Below are 14940 nucleotides of genomic sequence, written 5' to 3'. Positions count from 1 at the left end.
CAGTCACTCTTCTCAACTTGGGAGTAAGGGTTTTCCAGCCTTTGCCCTTCCCATTCCACCATGTAATCCTTACCAGTAAGGAGTTCTAAGATGGTTGCTCCAGCTTAGCTGTGTGGCTTAAGTCATCTTTATGTTTCTATACAAATAATTTAAAAACAGTCACCTTTAATAACCCATGTTTTATTGCTTGTGTTTTCTAACTGCTTTATGGAAAAGCACATGAATCTGACCTTTAAAGAGTTTGTAAATAAACCTTTTTTTAACTTAACAAATGTGTGGTCTCTTTCTATGCTAAGGGAAGAGGGTAATTTAGGAAGCAACCTAGAAGAGGATATTTTAAACGTCTAACAGCCTGCACTTTACTTTGCTGCATATTTTGTGATTTTAAATCTCTGCTGGGGTTCTCTCACTAAAGAGTACTTGCCCCAAACCTGGAAATTCTCTCTTTATTTGCCTATCTTTATCTTTAACCAAATCAACAAGTAACAATAAGTGTAGAACTGAATAGCGAAGGGATGCCTAGGGTACTACTATCCAGAGCCCTGAAGGTCAGCAGACAGAACACATCTGCCAGTTTCCTAAGCCTTTCACCTCTCTTGAAAATAGAGCTATCTTTCAGCCTGTCCTGAGTTGAATCATTTGGCCGTGGTTGACAAAAACAGTCACTGTCCTGTAATGCAGAAATAAACGGGGCAGGGGTCCAGGATGCTGGATTCCATTGACTTGAGCCAGGTGTATTGCACAATCCTATACCTACTTATTCAAAAGTAAGCCCAACTTGATTCAGACATACTTCCTAGAAAGGGTGCTTACAACTGTATTCAAATCTGTTTATATCCAAATATGGGTGGAGGATCGGGCTGCAAATATTTAAAATACACTAGGTTGCTGTCTGTTGAGGTCAATAGGTAAATAATCCTCTGCTTTAAAAAAGACATTTAGGAGTTTCTGCATCCCTTGTCCAGTTATGTACAAAATTCGTTTACTCATTCATACACATAAACACACCCTTACGATGCTCTCCAATGAAGCCAAAGGATAATGGGGCTGTTTAGAAACAGATATTGAATTAAACCAAGAATTGCCTAAAAGCCCTTTTGACAAATGGTAATTTTGAAAATGAATCATCAGCCTGCCAGCACATTTGATTTACTTCCTGTGCAAACCTACTTAGCATCTCTGGCATTAGAAGTGCACTAATAGAATGCAAGCTGAAGTATAAAGCAGCATAAAGTATCACCCTATTTCCTCTGATGTGAAGTGGTGATTGCTATGCTGCGAGCTATTGGCTTTTGCTCAAGACCTCGCATTGCATGAGGAAAATTGACTTTTTTCCTTGGTAGACTGCTTCTCTCCTTTCCATTTTTAAGCATCCACAAACCAATACAGAATATGAACCATTATGATTATTCAAGTGGAAATTGTAGTAGCACAATACAAAGCATAGTTTGGCTGCTAAAAGGGAGGCCTCAAGCTGCAACATTCGGGTTCACAGGCTTCCTGAAAGGACTTTTAATACAGTTGATGAGCTAGCAGAGGGAAGCTGGCTGTAAATCCACAGCTCAGCTGTATTAAGCAGCAAAGAGCCTGGTTCAGCCACTGTGACACAAGTTACATTAACAGAGAAAAATGGAGCTTCAGGCACAATAATTTCAGGTGTAATTTCCGTATACTGATAAGAACTCTTTGGCTCAAAATGATCCCTTTGTCATATACTGTCCTGTGGCAGCAAAATTCCGCATAATAGCTACCGGTGAGTTTTAAGGAAATGGAATTGATTCAGGAAAATGTCTGATCCACAATTGATGTCCAGAAAACACGTGCCCATCTATATATATACTTGCATTCATGTGCAGTGGCAAGAAAATATTCCACAAAGGAAAAGGAGAGAAAATATATACATTCTCTTTCAGTCTGTTTTTCACTCTCCTCTTTTAGTTCTTGAAAATGGTACTCAAATAGGGAAAGGGTTGGCATAGCTCATAAACTTCTTCAGGAGAAAGGGTGTGATATAAAGTTGATAAATAATAATAAACAGTGTATTTTAAAAAGTGTTGTGATGCCTACCTGTACTGTCTTCGTATACTACAGTTATTATCTTCCAGTTGTAATATAGCACCAAATCCAACACTGCTCTGCTGATGGCTGCATAGTCTGGGTAGAGGTTGATGTAAAAGGAATCTTTGTTATCCACTGTAGGATGTTTCCATCGGGTCTGTATATGTGGAACTTCAAGTGCATTGCAGATAGATTGTACCGCACTGACTGATGAGCTGTGAGATGGTCCAAAGAGTGCAGCTACCCCAAGAGCAAGCTGATCACATGCTGTATGAGATAGGGATAAAGAAAAGACCAATAATGCTGTAGGACCATTTTACTCTTTTGCTCCTTTGTCTAACTGAATTGGTGGAATTGCTGAATTTGGGAGGAAATGAGTTCAAAATTAGGGTGGTGGCGGCAAGGGCCAGCTCATCAAAACTTTATAACATCATTGTTTTCAACTACACAGATGGGATACAGCCTATTACAAAACCCCAAGAATTTCAAATAAAAATAATGCAAGGGTTTCACTTCATTACTTTTAAATAGGGCTGCCTTCAAATCCCTCAGTCACGATTGTGAGACATTCAGGAGCCCTGAGCTATTCTTGTAATTTATTCACCCAATGAAAGTCTTATGAATTATGATGCATGGCACAGTGACCATAGATACATTTCATTGCAATAGGCACAGCAAGGATTTCCAAGCTACCTGACAAATTGCTATCCAAGGGTGTTATAGTTTGTTAATTTCAAGGCAAACACTCATAGAGGATAAAAGGCTACTATTATTCATGGTGACACTTTATGTTGTGAGATGTACTCATTTTATGTGGACCTTTGAGGAAAGCAAAGATGGAACTAGAGATTTGCACATTACACTAATGTTTATCATGCACTGAATCATTTTTTAAAAGCGAGAATTCCAGTAATGTGAAATCAAAATAATATTATACATGTTAGTCCCGTCTGAGTCCCTGATAAAATGCAAATTATTTTATAAGACTGGAGTCATTTTAATATCCTTGAAATAGCATGTATGATTCATGTTTAAATTTGCCTCTTTCATGATAAAGTATAATATATTGAGGAACAAATCAGAGAAATTCCTTACTGATATTTAAAATTCCTTTAAATATCTATGTGCTGATTTCAAATGGCCAAGCATCATGCAGAGATTACATTAAGACACTTAAAGGTATTGCTGATGAATAATCTACCACTGAGCATCTAAGGAAGCGGTGTGCAGGGTCAGAAGAAGAAGAAGAAATTTGATATCCCGCTTTATCACTACCCAAAGGACTCTGAAAGTGGCTAACATTCTCCTTTCCCTTCCTCCCCCACAACAAACACTCTGTGAGGTGAGTGGGGCAGAGCGACTTCAAAGAAGTGTGACTAGCCCAAGGTCACCCAGCAGCTGCATGTGGAGAAGTGGAGACGCAAACCGAGTTCACCAGATTACGAGTCTACTGCTCTTTACCACTACACCACACTGGCTCTCAAAAGTGGGCTGGTCACCCCCTTTCTCTCAGATTCTCCATTCCTCTGCCTCTGCTGGTGCAGAAGGGACAGACCACTCTTGCAAGAGGTCTGAATGGATCACTTGCAAATTGCTTTTGAAATTAGGCTGAGAGCCACATGAAATTAGACTGAGGGCTACATGTGGGCGGAAAGGTGCAGTTTGCCCACTGCTTTCTTTTAAAGGTAGTCAGAAGAAGCACTTAAGAGCCACCCGGCCAATGAAAATGAAACCATCCCAAAAGTATCATTTTCTGAAAGCTATGAGCCTGTTCTCGCTTTGAGACTGGGACCAAAGCAGATGTTCTGGATGGTTCCACAGTCAAACAGTGAAGAACTTTGCACGGCCAGCCTTGCCATTAGAAATTGGAAGAGGCAATTGATTTGGGATGTCATGCTTTATTATGGTATGCTTAGCCAAAGGAGAGGCCAAAGGAGAGGCCAAAGGAGGGGATTTTCCTAATCAGGTACCAAAATAACTTGGCCAGCCTTCGGGACTACACATATTGACTCTGCCTGGGTAGCTCCATATGTGGTTTTGTCTGAGACAGAAAAAAGTCTTGGAGTGGCCCTTTGTAGCATCTAGTAAAAGACTGTGTGCATGCGTGTGTCACCATGCACTCAACTGCAACTCTAATCACAACTATCACATCTATATAAAGCTACCTGAAGTGACTTGAAAGACAGTAAACAATGACAGCATTTCAACCTGGATATGTCCTTCATCTACTTGCATCAAGTTAACCCATATTCTCAGCTTGCCAATGTAGCAATATGGATTTTATCACCTCAGCCAACTGGCCAACAATGAGAATCTAACTAAGAGATGAAAGCAAACAGGGTTGATTATCATCTACTACGGAAAAGTTGTCAGAGAAATTGATGGTATGACCTTAGCCCCATTATGTTATGTTTCAAACTTTTATCATGGTTGTTGTTATTATCTGTTTAGTGGCCTCTGTTTACATATGCTACCTTCCACAATATAATTTGCAAAAGTGAGGTCCCCACAAGAAGAGTACACTAAATTTAGAGCAGGTATAGGCAGGTGGAAGAGGAGAGACAAGGTAACAAGGGATGTGGGATACAACTGTCTGATCATGAAGTATTTATACTTTATTCCACAGGGATTAGAATTTTTTAGCAATTTATTAAATTGTTCCTCAGGATGCTAGACAAGCAAGCATTTAATCCATTTATCTTTCTCTGAAGAAACAAGGCATGTCTGACACCATCTAATCTACATGCAGACCAGAAGTCTTGCCTCATCAAAAAGCCCACTTGGGAATGTTGATTTTTCTTAGGCACAACTAGTCATTCACCTCTTAGAGGCCTTCTTGACATATATCATATAAATGGTAATTTATCTCATGGTCCTTTGAAATAAAGACCTGTACATTTTCTGATGGAACCACATGTGGCATCAGAGTCATGAATTACTAAGAAAGGATTCCGAATGCACTCTGCAAATGTATTCACTACATAATGGACTTCAGTTTCTGAAAATCAAATAGGTTTACTAGCAAATAAATTTATGAAACCATCTACCATGCTGCTGCTACTCACATAAACTTATTACAACCTTGAAATCCAACAGTAATTTTCCGTAATATTTTCATAAACCTGATTAAGGTAGTTTTTAGGCAGGAAATTTTATTCAGCTAAAGGATCTGTTACTACTATTTTCTTAACTAACCATGCTTTAAATAACTTTATTTTAATTGTTCCTTAGAAGTTTCAGTGGGGCAGACAATAGTTTAGGGAAGCTTTTAATGTTTAATAGATTATTGTATTTTAATATCCTTCTGGAATCCGCCCAGAGTGGCTGGGGAAACCCAGACAGATGGGTGGGGTATAAATAATAAATTATTATTATTATTATTATTATTATTATTATTATTATTATTCTGTTACAATTGATGTATTCCTATTTTACCATGCATGTTACCTTGGAAGAATTTTAATTCAGAAGAGTAGGATAAGTTTTCAATAAATAAATAAATGCTCAAAAATGCAGATACGAATGTTCCATTTTAACATTCTGTGGGGCTTCCCTCTATGAATTTTTAATTTAAAAAGTTATTGTTTAGAAAAGCTTTCTGCTTTCAAGGTTATACCATTTCAGGCTGACCTGATTGAAGTAGACTTTTGTGATTCAAGTAGACTGTGGTCCAGGGGCATTTTGTCGATACTCCTATATGGTCAGGGCTTAATTAAAAATATTTTACAAAAACTAACACTCAGACACACAGGCAAAACAAATGCAAGGATAGTAACCGGTCTGCTCTTTCAAAATATTGATAGTATCTCTGTGGTGCACATCAATACACACAACCCTTTACAAATGCTTGAAGATTAAATACTGAAATACTACATGTCCCATACTGTAGAAAGGCTGCTCATTTATAAGCAGGGAAGAGAGAAAATGTTTGATTTTCTGTCGCATACTATTACTATCACAGAGCTAAATATTAGCAAAGAAGATAAGCTCAGCATGGCTCTCTAGATATTTCAATATCGCAAGCAATTACAGCCATTTCAAATCTTATACAAAGCAAAGAATTAGATTGTTTCAGATAATTATGCAGTAAAGGCCTAGATTGTGGTTGAAGAAATATGCTGGCCTGGGTGTGTTGTCACAGATTATACTGAATAAACCCAACCTATTTGACATTCATTAGCTAAATTTAGCTGCTACAAGGAAAGACAGAAACTTTTAGAGGCAATGTGGGCACAGCATTTGAGAGTCACTTCGAAAGTTACCTCGTCTTGAAGCTTCAAAACTATCAAAAAGGTTAATTCTCTGGATGTCATAGGTTAATGTGGTATTAGGCATCAGTGTTCTGTTTCTGTTAATGTTGGTGACTGCAAATTTGAAAGCTATCTCTTCCACGTTGACAGGTTCATTTTCCACAGTTTCAAATATCCCTCCTGTGAAAATAAAGAGACAACAAAAATAAGCTTTAGTCATGTTTTAGCTTGTCTTAGCATGTCATTACATACAACACCAATCTAAATGAAAATAAGGAATGTCCATTTCAGAACAAGAAAGAGAGAAAAAAATGGTGGAGAGAGCGGTTTCTATTTCTTGTAGCACCTTGGTATATTGGTATTCAGCTGATGGCTTAACCATCAGTTGGTCAACACAAGAGGATAATGAGAAGGTAAACCGGTTTGAGGGTTTTTTTAAAAAACAAACAAAAACAAATGGTATATAAATTGTTTGAAATAAATGAAGAAGTAAATTTTGATTTCAACCAACCACAGGGTAGTTATGGTTCGTTGAAATAAGCTAACTTCATAAACCATGGTTGGAAGGTGACTTGTTTCAAACAAACCAGAGTTTAGATGAACCAGTTTTTCAGGTTCAGATTACATGTGTCCAGAGAAGGGCAACAAAGATAGTGAGTGGCCTGCATCCTATGGTAAGTGTGATGTCTGAACCAGGCCTCTATCTTTCAGCCTCTATTGAGATAACAGCATGAAGGAGTAAATCACAACATAAAGATTGTAAGTGTATAGTATATAATAACATAACACGTATTTTTAAAATTTGAGGTCCGGTTTTAGTGGCACCTGTCATTACTTCAATAAATATCTCTCACGCCCCAGCTGTATGTGAACATGTACTGTAGATAATGCCCCTTAGATTAAACTTTGGAAATGTGGGGCTTGAGAAATGCATAATAAACAGCATATTTCGAAGCAAGTTCTTTAAGCAGCCACATCTAACTTGCACCTCTTGATTTGCATGTATAATTTACTCATTTACTGCTATCCACTAGAGAATACTTTGAATTTTGCAGTCACTTATTTCCCCATGTGAAATTCACAATTCACATATTGCTTAATATTTCCCAGTCAACAAAATATAATCTGCTAATGTGCTGCAAGGGCTCTTTTGATTTTATATGTCACCGGTATAGAGTAGCATAGTCATTATCTGACAATCAGGAAATGGAAATACACAGTAGAATTACAACCTACTTTACATTTTAACTCAGCAGTCACAATGTTAATAGTTCTTAGAAGAAAATAAGATTGAAATGTCATACACTTTTAAAGCAAGTAACATTGGGTTTACCATTTAAATAACATGTAATTTTATAGATGATCACATCTTAAACAATTTTATTGTGTATCCCTCTATATTACAGCTGCCTCACAATTCTTTATCCCATAATTCTTTTAGATAATGAATAATGACATTACCAACCAGTCTACTGGTCCCTTGGTTCACTCTACTTAGCATTCCCCAATAGTACTTCGTTTGGATTATAGTACCAACTACTGAGCTACATGCTGAAATTAATGTCAGTCAGATCTGTCTGTCATATTTTTCTCTTATCAGGACTCCTGTAATCTCTGGAAGATTTATATCTATAAGTTCCCTCCAGCCATCAAGAAACATCTGACAGTCCTTTGTCAGTTTGAACACGCACCAAATAACTTTCATTGCTACTATTTGTCATCGTCCGCTCATTCACTGAGTTGGTGCCCACCTTTTGCGGTTGCAGAACCCTGCTTTTCCTATAAATGCAAACTTTTTGCAGTTCAGCCAGTTATTTTCCTGCACAAGCTTGATAATAAAGAATGGTGTTACAAAAAGGGTCACCGCCTTGCTTGTGATATAGGACTGCCTAAGAGACATTCCATGTAATTTATGAACAAGACAGTAGATATCCTCTTAGATACCTTGGACACATGGAAAGGAAAGAGCCAGGCCTGGATCTTCTCCTTTCTAGTAATCAACTAGCCTTGAGACACAGTAGCCTAGCATGGTTGAGATTGCAATCAAATAAGGCTCCATAATCAACTCCAGGTTTCTAATTCAGTATAGTTTATTATTCCTGCAATCCTAAAGTCTTTGGGAGGGCACACCAATGGTCAAAGGGTGCATTGGATCTCCCAATCTGAGGATAGAGAGAGCTCAAACTTTGGAAAGGGAGATCAAGTGTCATTTCCCCTCCCTCCTCTGACTTGTACAACCACCTCTGTGGCTGTTACCCCACCAGTATTGAACTGTGACATGGTAGGACCAAAAAGAGGATGTGCTGGGAAGAGATATGAAGACCTGGTGACTTTCCAATCACCTGATACTCCTCCAAACCCAGAAACTTGAGGGTCGCCTCTCTCCATATGAATCTACCCAAATCCTGCAAACATCATGCAGGCCCTTCTTCGTGTATCTCCTCCACAAAAGGTCTGGAGGGGTGGCTACATGAGAACGGGCCTACATGTGTGTTGTTAAAAACACACACATCCACATGATGCCCTTCAGTAGTTCCACAGGTGAGTAACATGGGGTGTACATTGTACCCCCCCATTACCATGGATCCATTACCATGGATCAACATTGTCTGGACACAAGAAGAACATTGTACATATAGTATACATCAGATCCACTTTTATTTGCTGGGTGTACTCAGCCTCGTTATTTAATGAAACTAAAGGGAGCCTCCAGACTAAAGATTGGAAAGTTCCTCAGCTGTAAGATCAGTCATTACTTACGCTTAGCTAGTGCCATCTTTGTTCATGCCAATATTTAGTCCCCTTAACACCATAAAGCTAAATCACTTCCCTGAATCTGCTGCTTTTGCTTTGGCATTGATTCCCCACCCCACCCCCCACCGCATGATCTAAATGTGCAAACTATTTATGAGGTTATTAGTTCTCCAGTGGTTCGTCTTTGAAAATAAAAAACTGAATACACTTTATGAGCTTTCCTGTAGAAGGAATCATGATATACATGCAAGTAACAAATTATTTATCTGTTTCAATATTTACTCAATACCCCACAAGCTTGTGAATCATAATCTCTAGACTGACAGTGAAATGGAAGATTAAAGTGGCAGCCTTGATGGAGAACCCATAAAATGTCAGATGCTGTATATAGGTAAACATAATTAGTGTATCTTAGAAATTAACTGCCTGGAAAGAGCTACAAGGAAGAAACTCAATATAAAAAAAGATAATGAAATAAATCATTAAAAATGCTAGGAAAGTCTGCGCATGGAAGTCAGTGCAGATCTTTGGACAAATGTGCAGTTTATAGTGAGTATACATATGAAGATCTGAGTGGAAGGTCTTTAAAGGTAAAGCCTATAATTTCCCAATTCATTTGCTTGATGTAAAATTACAGGTCCATTCTATTACAGGTTTTGCAGCCTTATAAAGGCCTGGAACATTCAGATTAACAGCCACATCCTATGTATGTTTACTGAAGAGTCTCACTGAACTGAATGATGCATACTTTCTTCTAAACGTGCCAATAATTGCGTCCTGAAGCAATCAAATGATTATTTCAAAATGGATTGGCTAGAACATTCCTGTGGGATTAAAGACGCTAGCATATCCTTTACTATTCCCAAAACTCTCATAAATTCACGGGAAGAATGTGGTATTTAATCCTTTAAGCAGGGGAAGGGAACCTTTAGATGCTGCTGGACTAAAAGTACCATCAACCAATGGCCACGATGGCTGGTGTTGATGGAGTCCAACATCTGAAGGGCCACAGATTCCTTGCCTCTGTTTTAAATTGCACAACAGAAGTGTAGGAAGCTGCTTCATACCAGTTCAGACTAGTTGTCCATCTCGCCCAGCTTTATTCACTCTGACTGGCAGGATGTCAGGCCGAGGATCTTTTGCATAACTGCTACCTGATCTTTTTAACTGGAGATGCCAAGGGTTGACTCTGGATGCAAATAATGCATTCTAATTCTGAAGGTTTGGGGGCATTTTCCCTTACAAGGAAGGCTCAAACGGTTGACGCATTTAGTTTAGAGGGAAGTATGACAGAGGGCACTTCCATTTGTCGCATGATTTCTTCCGTTTGTCCCGTGATTTCTAGGCATGGGTCAAAAACATTTTTCTTCAGTCCCACCCCTTTCCCTGACAAAACCTGCTGTTTATTGCTGAATCAGAACAAACGTCAATCTGCTGAAAACCCAATTGACATTTGTTTTGTTTCAGCAATAAACAGCAGGTTTTGTCAGAGAAAGAGGCAAGATAAAAGACAAACCTCTTGGAGCCGTGCCTAGGACTCATGGGACAAATGGGAGGGTGAATGAGCATATATACAGATTAAGGAATAATAATATGTTTGAATTTTTAGCATAAGATAAGCTCCATTGTCCTCCTTCTCTGAATCTTTCCGTACTACTGTTGCCATCTGATCACATATGTAAAAGTATTAAACATCTGATGGATGTTTCAGGTGACTGGACTAAGATGTAGTTACTAAAATCATTATTTCAAAATGCAGTCATGTCATACATCTTGTGTATGCTCTGACCTTGATCTGTCTACAGTAAGTGTCTAGTAAATAAGTCACACTAGAGAACATAAATGCATATACCAAGTAGCAACAGTTTTTGAGACAAAAACAATAACAGATCTGATATTTTATCGAATGTGTTGTACTTTGCATGTAAGTGCTCTCAGTTCTATACCTAACATAAACAAACTCCAGTTAAAAGTTAGCAAGGCTGCAAAAAAACTTTTGCCTGACTTTTTGAAGGCTGTTGCAAGTCAGTGTAGAGTAGACAATAGTGGGGTGTATTAGAGGTGGGTAATGTGTGACCCTTCAGATATTGTTAGACTGCCATCTTCACCATTCCTGACCATTGTACAAGCTAGCTGGGGCTGATGGTTTAAAGCAGGGACTGGGAACCTGTGGCCTTCTGAGTGTTGCTACCGTGTTTCCCCTTTTTTAATACGTAGTCAAAAAGTAAGCCATGGCAGCATTTTTTAGTTTCAGTGAAACATAAGGCACCCCCCGAAAATAAGGCATACCTCCATGCCGTGTAGAACGAGACCGCCGAGCGCTCCAGCCAGCCAGCGGGACCCAGGCAGCCAGAGGGGCCTGGAACTGGCTGCTGCTGCAGCAGCGAGCGCACGGAGCGCCTGAGCCAGCAGCCTGGCCTCTCTTTTTTTTGCCTGCCGCCCCGCCACCGGAACCGACGGCTGCAGAGCGGAGCGCTCCGCAGCGCCGGGCGGAGCGCAGCGGCCTGGCCTCTTTATTTTTATTTTTTTTGCCTGCCGCCCCGCCACCAGCAGCTGCAGAGCAGAGCGCTCCGCAGCGCCGAGCGCTCGGAACACCCTGCAGCAGCCTGACCTCTTTTTTTCCTTTTTTTCTGCCGCCCCACCACCGGAACCGGCAGCTGTGGAGAGGAGCGCTCTGCAGCCCCGAGCGCTCGTAACGCCCTGCAGCCCTGGGCGGAGCGCAGCGGCCTGGCCTCTTTTTTTTCTTTCTTGCCTGCCGCCCCGCCACCGGAACAGGCAGCTGCAGAGCGGAGCGCTCCGCAGCGCCGAGCGCTCGGAACACCCTGCAGCGCCGGGCGGAGCGCAGCGGCCTGGCCTCTTTGTTATTATTTTTTTTGCCTGCCGCCCCGCCACCAGCAGCTGCAGAGCAGAGCGCTCCGCAGCGCCGAGCGCTCGGAACACCCTGCAGCAGCCTGACCTCTTTTTTTCCTTTTTTTCTGCCGCCCCACCACCGGAACCGGCAGCTGTGGAGAGGAGCGCTCTGCAGCCCCGAGCGCTCGTAACGCCCTGCAGCCCTGGGCGGAGCGCAGCGGCCTGGCCTCTTTTTTTTCTTTCTTGCCTGCCGCCCCGCCACCGGAACAGGCAGCTGCAGAGCGGAGCGCTCCGCAGTGCCAAGCGCTCGGAATGCCCTGCAGCAGCCTGGCCTCTTTTTTTCTTTTTTGCCTGCCGCCCCGCCACCGGAACAGGCAGCTGCCTTGGTGCCTGGAACCGGCTGCTGCTGCAGCGCCGCACAGAGCGCCCAGCAGCACCCCGAGCCAGCTGCCTGGCCCCTCCGAGGAGGCCTTAAGGTACAAGACATCCCCTGAAAATAAGACACCGTGTGTTTTTTTGAGTAAAAAAAACAATAAGACGGTGTCTTAAAAAAGGGGAAACACGGTAGACTACAGCTCCCATCCTTCCTGACCATTGGTTATGCTGTCTGCAGCTGATGGGAGTTGTAGTCCAGGAAAATCTGGAGGTGCACAGACTTCCCACCCCAGCTTTAATGTTGTCTTTCTGCTTCCATTGGAAACTATGTACCACACCACTGTTTTCATTTTAACATAGATTCAAACCAGGACAAGAGGGTTATTTCATTATTTTTATAAATAACTAAAGCATAATTGTGAAATACCCACTTATTTAACAGTGTATCATTAAATACAGTGTACTTTTAGAAACACGAGATAAGCATGAACGAAAAGTAGCTATAAACAAAGTAAACAAAATGCAATGGCTAGAATGAAGACCAGAAGGGAACTCACTTTTAAATGCCTTATGGGACAAAGTACAGGTAGACTCTCCTCAGAGCTAATATTATTGACTTTCCCACTGGAATTACTATACAATTATGTATAGTGAAGTTCTGTTTGTGCAGTTATGAATTAATTAAGGACATGCAAAGAACTCACACAGAGATATTAAAATCACCATATTCTCACACTCTTAGATGAGAATGAGGCTGGAAGGTTATTAGATATTTCCGGCAACCATTTACATTTCAGTCAGATTAATTGCATAGGTACAGAAATACCTTTGGACATTACAGCTGGAGACATTGTCACAGCATATTAACATTAACCCCGTGATCAAATTAATATTTCAACCTTATGTGTTCCTGCCATAACTCCTGGGGAAGCAGAATCACAGAGCTGAGAAAGTCTTGAAGGTGAGCTAAGACAGGATGTTCTATATGCAAACCTTTCTAACAAATTAGGCGACATCAATTATAAATATGGATTTGGGTAGCAGCAGAGAAGGCATCAAGGAATCATGCTTCCTATATCACAGGTGTAACTTCCTGTTCCCTCCCCACTCCCTCCCTCTCTTCCTTTGACCAGCGTTGGATGCAGACATGCCTTCACTTGCTCCAGTTGTGCCTACATAATTTTTACTGCTGCCACTGCTGTGAACCAAGACGTAAATCTTATTTCTAAACTTACTTTCCAAATTGCTGTCTGATTCTTTTTTAAGCAGGGTAAGAAGGGGGCAGCCAGTTTACTTCACAGTTAGGATTGCTCAAAACAGCCTAATTTACAGCCTAATTCCTGTGCTTTTAATTTTGTTTGAAACTTTAACCCACACATGTGGGTTGAATAAATTGCATGTGGAGGGATAAATTGCAATTAATATATCCTCTCCTACCCAATTAATATATCCCCTCCTACCCATTAAAACTCATCCCACACCCACATTGCTACCTCATATGGAGATGCTCTGGGTGGATGACTGTATGCCTGGAGGGATGCTTTACAAGCATCCCTGTGAAGCATAACTATATGGTTGTCTGTGGGGAAGAGGGCAGTCATCTTGTGTCCCTTGACAACAAGTGAGGGTGTTTATATGGTTAGTCAATCAACCAGTCCTTCTGATTCGCCACAAATATAAAGTTGTCTTTTGTGAGCTGCTCTGAGTGCAACTTTCTTAATAACAAATATGAAATAAAATGTATGTAGACAGACAGGATAGATAAAACATAGTTTATTATATGGAGGTTCCTGGTTCCCAACAGAGTCTTTTTCAATTAGGCGTTCAAGCCTGAAAGTATTTCCCTATGGCTCTATTGACATAATTCAGGCTCCTGAGTTTCTCAGTAATGAATCCCTTTTTAAAAGAACAACTGACCTGATTTACTTAGTTTTGCACAGCGGGCACGTGTCTGTAGCATGTTAAAAGGTTGCTTGAGAAGCAAAAACATTGTTGTGTGCCTATGAACACCAGTCATGTGCTGGCGAAGTATCAGAATAACCAGTTAAGCAGGCGTATGAAATGTAGTGGTTAACTGACATGCTTTTATTCATTGTATTGTCTGACCAACATCTACCGTGTTTCCCCTTTTTTAATACGTAGTCAAAAAGTAAGCCATGGCAGCATTTTTTAGTTTCAGTGAAACATAAGGCACCCCCCGAAAATAAGGCATACCTCCATGCCGTGTAGAACGAGACCGCCGAGCGCTCCAGCCAGCCAGCGGGACCCAGGCAGCCAGAGGGGCCTGGAACTGGCTGCTGCTGCAGCAGCGAGCGCACGGAGCGCCTGAGCCAGCAGCCTGGCCTCTCTTTTTTTTGCCTGCCGCCCCGCCACCGGAACCGACGGCTGCAGAGCGGAGCGCTCCGCAGCGCCGGGCGGAGCGCAGCGGCCTGGCCTCTTTATTTTTATTTTTTTTGCCTGCCGCCCCGCCACCAGCAGCTGCAGAGCAGAGCGCTCCGCAGCGCCGAGCGCTCGGAACACCCTGCAGCAGCCTGACCTCTTTTTTTCCTTTTTTTCTGCCGCCCCACCACCGGAACCGGCAGCTGTGGAGAGGAGCGCTCTGCAGCCCCGAGCGCTCGTAACGCCCTGCAGCCCTGGGCGGAGCGCAGCGGCC

The 14940-nt window shown here is 41.4% G+C and overlaps 1 protein-coding gene across 2 annotated transcripts in view; it reads right to left on the bottom strand.

Annotated features, from left to right (window-relative positions):
- GRIK1 (glutamate ionotropic receptor kainate type subunit 1) overlaps positions 1-14940 on the bottom strand; it is a 154816-nt gene that overhangs the window by 62648 nt on the left and 77228 nt on the right. For both annotated transcript variants that reach the window (XM_035115110.2, XM_035115111.2), the window contains exons 2-3: positions 6321-6488; positions 2068-2325 (exon numbers count right to left, since the gene is read on the bottom strand). In XM_035115110.2, the coding sequence (XP_034971001.1) occupies positions 2068-2325; positions 6321-6488 (426 nt within the window). The remainder of the gene's footprint in view (positions 1-2067; positions 2326-6320; positions 6489-14940) is intronic.

The sequence above is a fragment of the Zootoca vivipara genome, chromosome 4 (assembly GCF_963506605.1).
Source record: "Zootoca vivipara chromosome 4, rZooViv1.1, whole genome shotgun sequence".
In the NCBI taxonomy this organism is placed as follows: Eukaryota; Metazoa; Chordata; class Lepidosauria; order Squamata; family Lacertidae; genus Zootoca; species Zootoca vivipara.
Note: the sequence above shows the minus strand (reverse complement) of the source record. Positions and strands in the feature narration are given on the sequence as shown.